A 15,355-nucleotide genomic window follows, 5' to 3' on the forward strand; every position below is an offset into this window, starting at 1 on the left:
TGAGACCCTGAACCCCCATCTCTGGTCCTGGTCCTGGTCCAGGTCCTGATCCTGATCCTGGTCTCTGGTTCTGGTCCTGGTCCTGGTCTTGGTCCTGGTCTCTGGTCTCTGGTCCTGGTCTCTGGTCCTGGTTCTGGTCCTGGTCCTGATCTCTGGTCCGCGGAGCGCGCATCTCCGCGGGGCCGCGCTGCGCTCCTTTTATCCTTCCTTAAGTTTCACTTTCCTGACATCACTTTCCAAACACTTTACTAACTCTTAAATAGCAGTCACGGTCACGGGAGGAAAAGAAACCTCCAGTGTGATCGATAATCACCCATTTATGACGTAATTCTGGAGTCAGGAGGCGCGTCTCACTTTTGATTAAATGTTTTTGCAATGCGACGATAATAAAAACCGTCGAGGGAAATTCTTTTGGAATGCTATTTTCGTGGATATTAATTGGCACAAGGCTTCGCTTGTTCCTTTCAAATTCTGTGTTACAAACTAAATCAGATGGGTTTAAGTTATGTAGTATTTTTAAATGTAGTTCTCTAACACGTATTTATCAAAACTCCTTGACATCGATAACAAATGAACCTTCTGTATAAGTTTCACTTTCCTGACATCACTTTAATGACACTTTACTAACTCTTTATGACATCTAGTAGTCAGGAGGAAACGAAACCGCAAGTGTGAGAGATTATCACTCTTATATGACGTGATTGTGAAGCAGGGGAGGCAGATCTTCTCCTGTCATCACGACAAGTAAAAAAATAAATAATCGTAACATCAAATTTATATTAATATTTGTCCACTGATCTTTATGTTTGTAATTTCGAACATTTCTAAAGTCAAAACCGCTGAATTTGTCTGTTTCCTGTTCAAATACGGAGCTGAAACGAGAGGAGCGGCAGCAGCGATCCGATCTGATCGATCAATCATCAATAATACGTGCGTGTGCGCGTGCATGTTTCCGTATCTCTGCATGTCCCGATATAATGTTTGCAGATACGTTTATTTGACCTGATTTTACACAGTCTGGCTAATGTCTTTAACCATTAAAGTTTAATGTTTGTTAGTGACATATTTAGTTTTTCTGATGGGAAATAAAAGCGCAGTAAAAAAGGCAGACGATACTCTGACTGCCCTGTAGGGGGCGCACGTGAGCCTCGTTTCGTTTAATTATTTATTCAAACAGGTTAAAACAAAAACAAAAAATAATCAGAATATATAAAATGTATATACCGAAAAAAAAACCCACAAGCAAAACAAAGTAAATTAAAGAGACAAATCTATATGTAGATAAATATAGAGACAATGGGTACAAACACTTTTAATTTCAATCTTATAAAAAAGAGATTAGACTAAGAAAAATACAATAGAATATTTAAAAACGAAATTTTGGCCTCAAATAAAATGTTCTTTGTTTTTCTTTTCATCTTTTCTGTTGAGCAATCTGTATTAAATTGATTAAAGTATCAGAATTAAATGTTTAAAATCAACGGAATATTTCACTAACGGTCAAAATTTAAATCTGTGGTTTTGTACAGCAATATCTCACTTATTATGGAATTGCACAATTACTCATGTTCTCTGGATTAATAACTTTATAAATGCTAAAGTTGATTCTTCCTTTAAGTTGAGAATTCAACATGTTCTATTTGGTTTATTAAAAAATGACATGACAAGCCCAGACAAAGTATATTTAATCAACCTTCTCTTAATTATTGCTAAATATCATATTCACTGTACTAAATCTGCTGCCCAACGTCCAGATATAATTGTTCTCAGAGCTTTATTAATATCATATTCAGAAATAAACCCCAAAGCGGTTAAAACCACAAGCTTATGTGAAAAATATATTTCCTGATTTAAATTAGTTTTTTTCCTCCTTAAACCTCAAGCCTTCTATTTTATTTTGATATATAATTTACTGTACTTAATTTGTAACTGCATTTCATCCTGAAGTTTTGTACCTTTTCTGTATATATATCTGTCAATAATAATAATAATTAAAAAAAGATTTCACATCCATAAATGTAAATTCCAAAACTCTTCTCCATTATTCAATGAATGAATGAATGAATGAATGAATGAATGAATGAATGAATGAATTTTCTTTATGTTGCACAGGTTGTGAACTGAAACTTGTTGTACATTGTTTGTATATTGCAAACTTTCAATAAAACACTTTTGATTGACAATAATATGACGTTTTGACGCTTTGTTGGGACTTTAAGGTGTTTAGTTTTATCAACAACTTCCTGAAGGTCGTTTTTAAACCCGGATTCTTTCATTCTTCAATATATTTTAAAATGTAATGAATTATAATTTTGACATTTGGAAAGAAACAGAATGAAGTTTAAATAGAATTCCAGGAAGTGTAATCCTTTCACAATAAAGGTGGAAAGTGGTCCAGAATTCTAAGATAAGGTCATTTCAGGCAGGTATTAATTATGAAAGTGTTTTATATGATTTCATTTCTATATGATTTCATTTCTATGTATTTATGTCTGAGAATGATGGTGATTTAGTTTTATCCTCTGTGTTGGTTGTGACTGAGGGAGTTGTGTCTATTATTGGTTTCTTTGTCATGTAGAATGTATGTCTGTTACAAACTGGTGAGAATAGTTTGAAAATGGGTTTATATTCTTTTCCTGATTGATTTGTGGCAACAAACTGCACCTCTAAGAATGCTGCTGATGTCTGTTATTGTCAGAAATCCTTGATTTGATTTGGATTTGATTTGATTTGAAGATTTTATTTCAAACATGCATGTTAAAGGAGCATGAGGCTCCTTTTAAGAAATGAGACTCTCTAGCGCCACCCTTCACCACGACGGCCGTCGGGGGTACTGCAGCCAACAGTGAAGCCGGCACAGGAGAACGGGGAGAACGTGCCTGCAGCGTCATGTGACGTGACATCTGCAGCCCAGCGCGGGAAATTCGGGACCGAATTGCAGCACATTTTGCAGCACACAGCCTGTTCAAGGCAACAGAGAGATACTCTACACCAGTGATTCTTAACCATAGGGCCGCGGCCCACACTTGGGCCGCGAGCGCCATCTAGTGGGCCGCGAAAGAAATTCAGTTTTGTACGTGTGGGCCGCGGGGGCCGCGGGACTGCATAGCAACTCCCGACCAAATGAGGAGAAGAAGACACTCAGCTAGTACGTGTAATAGTAAGAGAAATGGTGTGTATTTACAGAGAAAATCCTTCATTTTGCACAGAGTAGGTTTAGATCCGCCAGGATTAGGGATCGATTACTTGGGTCTGCGCCCAGAGCGAGCGAGCGCGGCGTGATCATTTATCCTGACTCGTCCGCGCAGCCGGGGAGGTCGGTGCCGCTCGGGCGGTGGGCTCCATCGTTACTGCTGAAGGATTGTACATGTAGATGTGTGGGCTGGACTGGACTGTTGTTCGGGCTCGCAAAAGCATCGGAAAGGGACTCTGCTGCAGCGGCCAGAGAGCTGCTGGTTCTGCCCGTCTCAGCTGATCAGGCTCGGATGAAATCCGACACGCGCAGTCCTGACAACTTATTAATGTAAATAAAACTTAGTAAGTTACTTAGTAAGTAATTAGCTTGACTTTTACAGAGATGAGAAGCCTAACAGGTGGAAAGGGAAGTTCAACCCGGAATGGACAGATTCATCCTGTTCAGTCTTCCCACTGGGACAAAACCAGTGTCTCCTACGTTCAGAGACCGTGGCGTTCAAAGTGCGAAAGTAAAACGCCACTGAAACAAAACACAAAGTTTTTCATCAAACATATCCACTCAAGTCTGAACTGAAGTCACAGAAAATAAACTGACCATCTTAAACATGTTTGGGTCCAGATACAGCTGTGAAGCAGCTTTCTCCACAATGAACATAATTAAAACTAAATATCGTTCCAGGTGAGATGAGAACCTGACACCATCCAGCCCAGATTTAAAGTCCTGGCAGGAGAAATTAGAGCTCAGTTCTCTCACTGAACGACAGAAGGTGAGGGCATAAGATTAAGGGGAAGAAAGAAAAACTGCCTTAAATTGCTAAGATGTGTTTATATTAATTTATTATAAAAATGTGTTGAGACAATTAACAAAGAAAAGGGGAAATCCAAACTGCTGGTAAAGAAATAAAATAAGATAGCATTTGAAAAATAAAATAAAATCTTATTTATTTATTTTATTTTTAAGAGAAAAAAATGTGTAATTGAAGTTACACATGTTAATGGTTAAATATGTACTTTTTTAATATAACAGTCAGATGCAGATGTTGATACAACTATGAGGCTACTTGAATATATATATATATATATATATATATATATATATATATATATATATATATATATATATATATACAGGTAAAAGCCAGTAAATTAGAATATCTTGAAAAACTTGATTTATTTCAGTAATTGCAGTCAAAAGGTGTAACTTGTACATTATATGTATTCATTGCACACAGACTGATGCATTCAAATGTTTATTTCATTTAATTTTGATTATTAGAAGTGGCAATAAATGAAAATCCAAAATTACGTGTGTCACAAAATTAGAATATTGTGTAAGGGTTACATTTTGAAGACACCTGGTGCCACAAACTAATCAGCTGATTAACTTAAAACACCTGCAAAGGGCTTTAAATGGTCTCTCAGTCCAGTTCTGAAGCCTACACAAACATGGGGAAGACTTCAGATTTGACAGCTGTCCAAAAGGCGACCATCGACACATTGCACAAGGAGGGCAAGACACAAAAGGTTATTGCTGAAGAGGCTGGCTGTTCTCAGAGCCCTGTGTCCAAACACATTAATGGAGAGGCAAAGGGAAGGAAAAACTGTAGTAAGAAAAAGTGTACAAGCGATAGTGATCACCGCGCCCTGGTCAAGATTGTGAAAAAAACCCCATTCAAAAATGTGGGGGAGATTCACAAGGAGTGGACAGCTGCTGGAGTCAGTGCTTCAAGATCCACCACCAAGAGACGCTTGAAGGACATGGGTTTCAACTGCCGCATACCTCGTGTCAAGCCACTGTTGACCAAGAAACAGCGCGAAAAGCGTCTCACCTGGGCTAATGAAAAAAAGAGCTCGACTGCTGCTGAGTGGTCCAAGGTCATGTTTTCTGACAAAAGCAAATTTTGCATTTCCTTTGGAAATCGAGGTCCCAGAGTCTGGAGGAGGACAGGAGAGGCACAGGATCCACGTTGCCTGAAGTCTAGTGTAAAGTTTCCACCATCAGTGATGGTTTGGGGTGCCATGTCATCTGCTGGTGTCGGTCCACTCTGTTTCCTGAGATCCAGGGTCAACGCAGGCAGCAGTCTACCAGCAAGTTTTAGAGCACTTCATGCTTCCTGCTGCTGACCTGCTCTATGGAGATGGAGATTTCAAGTTCCAACAGGACTTGGCGCCTGCACACAGCGCAAAATCTACCCGTGCTTGATTTACGGACCATGGTATTTCTGTTCTAAATTGGCCAGCCAACTCCCCTGACCTTAGCCCCATAGAAGATCTGTGGGGTATTGTGAAAAGGAAGATGCAGAATGCCAGACCCAAAAACACAGAAGAGTTGAAGGCCACTATCAGAGCAACCTGGGCTCTCATAACACCTGAGCAGTGCCAGAAACTCATCGACTCCATGCCACTCCGCATTAATGCAGTAATTGAGGCAAAAGGAGCTCCAACCAAGTATTGAGTATTGTACATGCTCATATTTTTCATTTTTGTACTTTTCAGTTGGCCAACATTTCTAAAAATCCCTTTTTTGTATTTGCCTTAAGTAATATTCTAATTTTGTGACACACGGAATTTTGGATTTTCATTTGTTGCCACTTCAAATCATCACAATTAAATGAAATAAACATTTGAATGCATCAGTCTGTGTGCAATGAATACATATAATGTACAAGTTACACCTTTTGACTGCAATTACTAAAATAAATCAAGTTTTTCAAAATATTCTAATTTACTGGCTTTTACCTGTATATATATATATATATATATATATATATATATATATATATATATATATTTATTATGATGTTCTGGACCTTCGCTGCTATACAGTGTTAATATTTAACGGGCCTCGGGCCACTCTGTACTGAAAAAATTGGGTCAGAAAGGTTAAGAACCCCTGCACTAGAGGAATCATTCTTTTTGGTTTGGAACGCTTCATCTGACATTATTACTAGAAAAATTAAAACGTATACAAATTTTTTTCATAAATCCTGCCTCAATCCTTCCTTCATTCCAATCCATTTTATACGTATCTTTTTGTATTTTTTATATATTTTTTATTTCTGACTTTTCAGTCTTTTTACCCCTCCCCTATATGTGTGTGCTAAGTGTACTATATATATATATATATATATATATATATATATATATATATATATATATATATATGTATATATATATATATATATATATCCCTACATATATTAACAAATAAATAAATCCTGAAGCAGTTTCATGTTTGGAGGAAAGGGAAACTTTCAAACCTGCGTTTTTATGACTGAATGTTCCTTTGATCTCATTTATCAGAGTTAACAATGTTTTATTACATATGACTGAATGTGGGAGGAGCCAGTAGCCCCGCCCCTCACGGAGACCATGCGGGGGAGCCAGTAGCCCCGCCCCCTCACGGAGACTATGTGGGAGGAGCCAGTAGCCCCGCCCCCTCATGAGACCATGTGGGAGGAGCCAATAGCCCCGCCCTTCATGGAGACCAGCTGACACTAAAATGTGGGAGGAGCCAGTAAAGTGTGGGAGTAAAAGTGAAACTAAACTACAGTGAAACCTAAGAAACCCAGAGTTGTGGTGACGCATCGTCAGCTGATTTCTGCTGTAAACAAAACCAAACATAGTTCCTGTTAGAGCTGAACACACACTGATCAGAGGGAACCAGCAGAACCAGCAGAACCGGGCCGGGGATCCGTGGACCAGCGGTCCAGAAACTAAATCTGTTTTCTTTTTCTTTCTTTCCCCCCCCGCCCCTGGTGTTGAGTGCATGTGGCTAATACAATAAAAACAGGAATGACCTGCCCCTCCAGAACGGTATCCTTGTTAAATGTATTTATTAAATGTTGAGTGTGCGGTATCTACGGTGTTATTAAAACCGTGGGGCGGGGAGTGCCGGGCCACGCGGGACAGTGTCCCCCACGCCCTGGACCCCCCGCCCCCTATAGCCTATGTGCGTGCGGATCGTGTAGGGGAGGCAGGAGCCGGCCATCCAGGTCGGCGGGGGCCGGCCCTCCGAGCCGGGCCAGGGCCCCACCGTACCTCCACGGGGGCCCCTGGGGAAACGGTCCAACATCCCCCCATTCATGCTGACGACATAGACACCTGAGAATGGCTCCACCCCGCCGGCGCGCCCGCCCGCTAACCTGTAAAGTTTCAATAGCAACTTTAGGGTGCTTAGGTTCAATAATTCTATTATCAAAGATGTGTATTTGAACACGTCTCCGACCGATTAAATGCATCTTAACGCACCGATGGACCAGACAACACACGAAGCAGATGTGATTCATGACTTTAATCAACTGGAAAAGTGAGTTAAAAGCGTAAAGTGCTGTTAGGTTCCTAAATCAACATACATAAATTAATAACTTAGGAAAGACACAGAGACTGTTAGAAATGATTTTTCAGGCCTTCTGGGAAGCAAAGTCGGAGCTTGCAGAGCAACATGGCCCTCTCGGATGCTCTCGACAAATGCTTGCTGGGTCCTTCTTTGCAGGAGGTATTTATTGAAAAACTGACAGGAACATGACCATTTTAAGACAACAAATGGTGGACAGTGGATGGACAATGGGAGGAAACAAACAGATAAACCGGACATTTCAGTTGAAAAGCAACTAATCTATGGTATGCAGAGCAAACAGACATCCTTTCTGTTGAGGGTTTTCCAACAGAATTGTCCAACTGAAATGTGACAGTTGTGGACCAGCCCAAACCCCTGAGTAGTTTAGGGAGTGGCTGTTGTAACTGGTAACATGTGATAAGCATGTCTAAAACACAGTCAGCTCTCTGACCTGACTTGATTCTGATTCTAATGGTTTCATAAGCACAAAACTAATTCAAAAACGTTGATTAACCTCACAAGTGCAATATAAGTTTTTACAAAAACATTTCATTAAATGTGTCAACTGACAATAAAGGAGTCTGATAAACTCTCTAAAACAACAAGGACTCACATATAAATCCATCACAACAAGGAGACGGGCTAAAGTTAAAATTGATCAAATACACGTAAAACACAGCCCTGTAGTTAAACCTGAGACGTCACCGCAGGTTCGTCCAGTTGTGAAACCGTCGGTGGTTCTGAAGTGGATCCTCTTAGTTGTCCCCAGATAAAAATATGTAATACAAAAGAATCTGACCCGTAACCAGTAAAAAAACGATTTTGAAATAATTAAAACAGAACCAGAACCTGAACTGTCCTCATAAACCAGTAAAACCAGACCACAGTAAAGATACTAGATTCTTGATCAACCATCATGATCAGAACCTTCTCCATCAGAGGAGCCGGCTGGCTCCTGTTGGCCCGCGCTCTCTGCTGGTTCTGCCGAGCCGTCTCTCTCTGCTGGTTCTCCCGGGCCGTCTCTCTCTGCTGGTTCTCCCGGGCCGTCTCTCTCTGCTGGTTCTCCCGGGCCGTCTCTCTCTGCTGGTTCTGCCGGGCCGCCTCTCTCTGCTGGTTCTGCCGGGCCGCCTCTCTCTGCTGGTTCTCCCGGGCCGTCTCTCTCTGCTGGTTCTGCCGGGCCGTCTCTCTCTGCTGGTTCTCCCGGGCCGTCTCTCTCTGCTGGTTCTGCCGGGCCGTCTCTCTCTGCTGGTTCTGCCGGGCCGCCTCTCTCTGCTGGTTCTGCCGGGCCGTCTCTCTCTGCTGGTTCTGCTGGGCCGTCTCTCTCTGCTGGTTCTCCCGGGCCGTCTCTCTCTGCTGGTTCTGCCGGGCCGTCTCTCTCTGCTGGTTCTGCCGGGCCGCCTCTCTCTGCTGGTTCTGCCGGGCCGTCTCTCTCTGCTGGTTCTGCTGGGCCGTCTCTCTCTGCTGGTTCTCCCGGGCCGTCTCTCTCTGCTGGTTCTGCCGGGCCGTCTCTCTCTGCTGGTTCTGCCGGGCCGTCTCTCTCTGCTGGTTCTGCCGGGCCGTCTCTCTCTGCTGGTTCTCCCGGGCCCGCCGGAGCTGTGCTAGTGTGTAACTGGACTGCAGATAGCATCCTGTTGTACTGATCCATCCTCTCCACCCGCTGGTGGACCGTCGTCCCCTGATACAACCTGGACAACAACAACAACAACAACATCGTCTCATCTTCAGGCCGCTGGTCCGTCTGACGTGGCGACGCAGAACCGTCACATCAGACGGACCACGATGTTTTACAATAGAAAACAAAAGAAGTTAAGAGACACTGAACCATTTCATGACAAATATTACCTCATATTGAATTTGATGGCAGCAAATTATAAAAAACCAACGTTTGGACATGAGCAACAGACGACCCTGAAGAGACACGACTACTCGTCAGAAATACGACTGGAACTGGTGAAAGTCTCACCGTGCGATCTCCGGCTCCAGCAGAGGGAAGCCCAGCAGCTGGTTGAGGTGGACGCTGTCCTTCAGGCAGGCCTGCCATTGGTTGAAGGCGTAGACCACGCCCACGTCCGGCTTCTTTCCACCGCGGTGATTTCCCGTCTGAGACGCTGCAGAACAGAGACACCCGTCATCACTGATGCATCAACACAGAAACACGGAGGTCTGGTTCTGGTTGCAGCTCCACTAGTCCCGGTTTCAGTTCAAATAGTCCTGGTTTCATTTCAACTAGTCCTGGCCAGCCGAGAGACATAGGGCCCGATTTACTAAGATCCCAAATAAAGAGTACTAAATTGCGTGTGCACTGAAAAATTTTGCACGTGCTGTTGTTGTGTGTTTTGCGGGTGATCAACTAAGATTGCGTGCGCAATTGATAACAGGTGCAAACAGCAGTATTTAAATGAGGTGTTGCGCGTCTTACGGTTTGCGGCGCAAACTTTGCGCCATGGAGAGTCTGGATGGAAAGCAGGATATAGTCGCAAGCGCAAAATGAAATTTGACGAGTTGGAGTTAGAGATATTAGTGGAAGAGGCAAATTGTTGTGCCGTATTCAGCACCCCTGCCGTGAAAAGCACCCCCTCGTATATTCAATGATAAGTAGACCAAGAAAAAAAACAATATATTTATATATACACACTCACACAAACACATACTTAAGAGTTTATATTATATATATTCACAAATATTATGAAAGACAACACAGTAAACAGGCTTGTAACGCCCGCCAATGTAATAATGCCCGCAAACGTAATAAACCACAAACGTAATAAAAATATGCAGATTGCGATTCGGGTTTAGGAGCGCACCTTCCATGAGAGAGACGCAACAACTGTTTGTCTGTTTTGGAGGTGGCAAAGAGAAGAATAGATATTTCCTCACAAAGACTGTTACACTGGATATTTGCGAGTACATTACCCAGACCTATGGTGTGCCCAAATTCAGAGCGCACAGAGCGCACAGAGCAGAGAGCGCTTTGCCACCTCGGTGGCAAAGCTGTATTCTGGGGTGCCAATGACGTGATCTGTAGTTTGCATTATTCGTTTTGGAATACTCAATTTAGATATATACTGCATGGGATTTGGACTCAGAATAATGGCTGTACACAAGTATTTACAGCTGATAATGAATCACTGTGAATACATCAATGTCAGTTACGTGTATTGAATGGATGGATGACAACTAAAAGCGTAATCAGACAAGCTTTTCTGTGTTATTTTGGACATAGACTAACATGACAGCTCGGACATCATTTTTAATCATCTCTCCAGTCTTGATGCTCCGGTCAGCTCGAGACAATTGTCTCCAGCTGACCGTGGCATGCCGTGGCAATTATAGCCATTATTCTGAGTCCAAATCCCATGCAGTATATATCTAAATTGAGTATTCCAAAACGAATAATGCAAACTAGTAGATCACGTCATTGGCGCACAATAAGAAACACTTTTTTCTCCATGAAAACACGTGATTTATTTATTATCACAAATAAAAAAAATGAAGATGCCTCCTGTGGCAACCTTTTGCTGAATAAAACTCGATTTAACATTCAAATAAAATATTTCTCCTTTTGCATGTGGAGAATCCTCACCACAATAGTAATGCTGTGCAGATTAGCACCTTCCTTTCCAACGTATTAAATACAGACGCAATCACAATCCCCGCAATTACTTTCAGGCTTGGTAAATCTCATTGCGCGTGGTAAATGGACCAATTTGCATTTTCCCCTCACAGTATTTAGCGCGTTCTGCCGGGTACCCCCCGTATTGATTATTCATCAGGGCAAAAGTACTAAATGAATAGCGTGTGTTATTTTGCGCACGCTATTCTTTGCACGCTGTTAGTAGATCAGCTTGCACCTTGGTTTGCGGGTGCTGTCAAGTTTGCACACGTTTTTACACACGCAAACCTTTAGTAAATCAGGCCCATAGTCTCTCCAGCATGTCCTGGGTCTCCTCCCAGAGGGACATGCCTGGAACACCTCCCTAGGGAGGAGGGACATGCCTGGAACACCTCCCTAGGGAGGAGGGACATGCCTGGAACTCCTCCCTAGGGAGGAGGGACATGCCTGGAACACCTCCCTTGGGAGGATCCATCCGATACAGATGTCCACCAAAGATGACCCCCTCGTTCACACAACCACACAAGCTCTCCCATGGGCAAAGACCCGGCCACCACGCACTTGCCTTCAACCCCCAACGCTAGGCCTGGCTCCAGGGAGGGGCCCGGTGATGCCAATCTGGGCGACTTAACGGCCCCTGATTTTTTTCTTAGCGTTTCTGTTTGGCTTGTGAGCCGCACTCAGTCTGGCCCGTCACCCAGGACCTGCTTGCCATGGGAGACCCTACCAGGGACGTAATGCCCCCCGACAACTCAGCTCCTAGGATCATTCGGGCAACACAAACCCTCCACCACAGTAAGGTGGCGGTTCAAGTAAGGGGCCACTTGGATGTGGGTTGAATGTTTATCCTGCCATCTCATTAAGTTCTACTGCAGTTTTGCTGCCTGATCCGGTCCCGTTTACCTGCATTGGGTCCAGTTACGACTCCCTTGCTGATTCCCTTAAGCAGCGCCTTCAGCAGGGTCTGGTCTGGAGGAGGCTGAGCCGTCCGCTGCCAGAAGCAGGTGACGGCCACCGGGAGCTTCAGCTCATCGGGAATGAGGCTCAGAGAGTCCTCGGTGACACCCAGAGCTTCCAGTAGGACCAGCAGACGCTCAGAGAGCTTCGCCTGGCGCCGCCAACATGCAGGAGAGATGACGAGATAGTAAAACTTCCGGGAATCAATCGTTTATCGTAAAATGTGAAAAGAATAACCTCCAAGCAGCTGAAATGAATCTCTGACACTTGTTTATTCGTGTGCAACGTTATCATTGTGTCGCATAACCTGGAAAAAGAAGCGTCACCTCGTGCAGCGAGCTGAGTCTGAGTTTCTGGCTGGTTTCAGTAAAGGCTGGTCGGACCGGTACGTATATCAGCTGTGAACCGTCCCGGTCTCGCTCGTCCACCTTCAGCGACGTCTCTCCGCCCAACAGCAGCCCGTACATCACCTGCCGGATTGGCCTGGAGATCACATACACGCTAGGCCGGTCCCGGGGCTCCACGGCGAAGCCCAGTGATATCCTCTGCAGCTGCAGCACGTCCAAGATGTTCGGGGTGAGCCGGGTCTGCGTCAGAGCCACACAGGCCCAGTCCGGAACAAGACCGGATTCCTGCAGGAGACAACAGTTTAAAACACCCCCAATGATAGTCGGTAGTCGGTCTTGGCATCGGACAAAGACTCACACGGACCACCAGCCTTCCTACAAGGGAAGCACATTCACGGTGGTGCAGCTGGTTGTGCAGCCGTCTCACAGCTAGAAGGTCTCTGGGTTCAATTCTAACCAACACCAAAACAAAAACATGCAGCAGTCCTGGGCTGTACATTGGGGTGTGGGGGATCTGGCCGCTACGTCCGGCCAGAGAGGCCCCACCCTGTCGGGTGAAAAGAAGTGGCCTGCTCACTCCTCAAGTAAGGAGACTTGAGCTCAGTGTGGGCTCTCCCGGGGTTGGTAGAGGGAGCAATGCCCAGGCCTGACTTAGGTAGGAGCACTGGGTACTAAAATGGGAAAAAATCAGGGATGAAAATATATATATAAAATAAAAATAGGGGCCGCCCCCCCTCCTTGGTGCTGTATCGTTGGTGGCTCAGTTCTCAGAAGTGGAAATGCCCTAATGTGGCTAATTTGTCAGTTTTTGCACCTGAATAGACAAGTTTCATGAAATTATATTTGAGAAATACTAATAATTAAAATGCATTAATAAAAATATGATTCCACAAGATGACGTGTACTCATATCCGTAGCAAGTTTTGGATCATTACCTGGAACGGGGGAGGCACCTCCTGCTCGAAGAACTGTCTTAGGCAACTCTGACGAGGTTTGTACTCCTTCATCCTCTCAGACAGTCCTCTCTGGATCTCTTCTTTCCTCTCCGTGGCCAGATCTCCCATCAGCTTCAGCGCCGCCGCCATGGCGTCCTCAGACTTCTTTAATTTGCTCAGCCAGCAGAGCAGCCCCTCCAGGCGACCCAGGGTCTCGCTGCCCGCCGGGACAAACCGAGCCCAGTTGACCGACTTCAGCTTCACGTAGTCGTTACCGGCCAAGGCAGCGAAGGTGGGCAGGAGCTGGGGCTTGATCTGGAAGACGCTGCAGAAGCGAGAGGTTGTGTAGCTCTTACAGGGAATGTAGCGCTCCGGGCCGCCGTTCACCTGCTTCCAGCGGAAGTGAGTGAAGGGCAGGAACCCTTCAGGGAGGTCAAAGATGAAGAAGTCCCCGTCGTTGGAAAGCACGGGGCAGTTCCATTCAGCAGCGAGGGCAGCTAGCTCCTGGTCGGCCTCCCCGAAGCACTGGGCCACCGGAACCTGCAGTCGGGCCAGAGTCTGTTTGAAGACCATCCTGGCCATCTGTGGGAGGATTCCCTTTCTCTTACCGGTCTCCGCTGCCTCGTGGGCTTTCTGGATCCGTTGCTCAGCTCTCATCGTCACCGTTTCCAGCTTCCTGTCTGTGGGGTCTGAACCTCCGTCCAGAACCACGAACGGCTGGACCTCGCAGGTCCTGAGTGCTGAGATGAACCTCTTGATGACGTCTTCAAACGATGCATACTCCCCACCGCAATTCTGGTCCAAACCTGGCAACAACACAAGCAGTCATCCAGCAGCTGTGGACTCTGTGGACATGTGGACTCTTTAAGACCAGAACTGTGTCTTTAGACCAGCGTGGCAGCCGGATTCTGCACAAACCCGTCACTGATGTTACCTGAGGTTTGTGAAGAGTCCATTTGAAGTATGAAAGTACTGAGCCAATACTGGCTTTACCGGTTAGTGTAAATACTGCTCGGATGAGCGGAGCAAACAGGTCCAGTAACTGTCAGCCGGTTTACCCACAATCTTAACCTCCACCTACCCTGATCAGATCTGTGCCTATCCATGGCCCTCCTGCAGGCAGTGCAGGTTTGAACCCCAGCCTGACGCTCTTTCCTTCGCCATCCCTCGTTTCAAAGAGCGCCTCCATCACCTGCCTTCCGTCCTTTCTAACGACCAGGTTGTTTTGTTTTTAGAATCTACTCCTGATAACTTATGCGATCCTTGTATGTCAGTGACGGAGGAGTTTTAGTGATAGCGTGATTTAGTGATGTGCGTCTCACCTGAGTTATAGTACAGATGGAACCCAATGTTGCTGCCGTCGATCACCAGCCGGGTCCCCCGGAGCCGGAGGTCCTGGTAGACCCCCCAGTGGGTCTCCAGGAAACTGCTGAGACCTTGAACGCCCATCTCTCCTCTGTGTTGTGTGCATCTCCGTGACACCGGGCACGCTCTTTATCTGTTTATTTAAGTTTCAGTTTCCTGACATCACTTTAGGCAAAATTATGCAAACTTTAAGAGTGAAATGAGGAATACAAAACAAAACCAAACATAGATTATGTGAGAGCTGAACAACACACACCTGTCAATCAGACGGACAGAGTGCTTTCAGTTCACAAGTTAACTGCATTTATGCTGTCCCACAAAGGGGGTGCTGGTTCAGTTATTAAAGAGTTATTAATAATTGTCCTTCAATAATGAATAAAGTAGGTTACTTATCAAAATTAATTATCAAAATGAATTAATCAAAATGTGGCACCACCTGATTTATCAGGAAAATAAAAAAATATCAGCAAAATCAGTCTCCAAGTATCTGTTATTCCCTACGTGCCAACCTGTTGCCGGGGGGGGGGGTGGTGTTACAGAATAACAGTGAAGGAAGGATTCTGAGCTCAGACCTTTGCAACCAGCAGCCGTGACAAATATGTAT

General features: G+C 44.7%; 1 protein-coding gene across 1 annotated transcript; it reads right to left on the reverse strand.

Moving 5' to 3' along the window:
* Window positions 1–6,635: 6,635 nt before the first annotated feature.
* Window positions 6,636–14,835, reverse strand: LOC133440802 (protein asteroid homolog 1-like). The gene is made up of 8 exons (XM_061718123.1): window positions 14,709–14,835; window positions 13,387–14,192; window positions 12,431–12,736; window positions 12,055–12,255; window positions 9,498–9,634; window positions 9,150–9,219; window positions 8,417–9,103; window positions 6,636–6,692 (listed from the first exon to the last, which is right to left on the reverse strand). The coding sequence occupies exons 1-8, from the start codon at window positions 14,833–14,835 to the stop codon at window positions 6,636–6,638; spliced, it is 2,391 nt and encodes a 796-aa protein (XP_061574107.1).
* Between the last annotated feature and the right edge of the window lie 520 nt (window positions 14,836–15,355).

This window comes from Cololabis saira, chromosome 3 (genome assembly GCF_033807715.1).
Source record: "Cololabis saira isolate AMF1-May2022 chromosome 3, fColSai1.1, whole genome shotgun sequence".
In the NCBI taxonomy this organism is placed as follows: domain Eukaryota; kingdom Metazoa; phylum Chordata; class Actinopteri; order Beloniformes; family Belonidae; genus Cololabis; species Cololabis saira.

Coding starts and splice junctions, on each gene's coding strand:
- LOC133440802 (XM_061718123.1), bottom strand. CDS start 14,835: ATGGGCGTTCAAGGTCTCAGCAGTTTCCTGGAGACCCACTGGGGGGTC. Junction 9,104..9,149: donor ACAACAGGATGCTATCTGCA/GTCCAGTTACAC, acceptor CGGGAGAACCAG/CAGAGAGAGACGGCCCGGCA. Junction 6,693..8,416: donor AATCTAGTATCTTTACTGTG/GTCTGGTTTTAC, acceptor CCCACATTTTAG/TGTCAGCTGGTCTCCATGAA.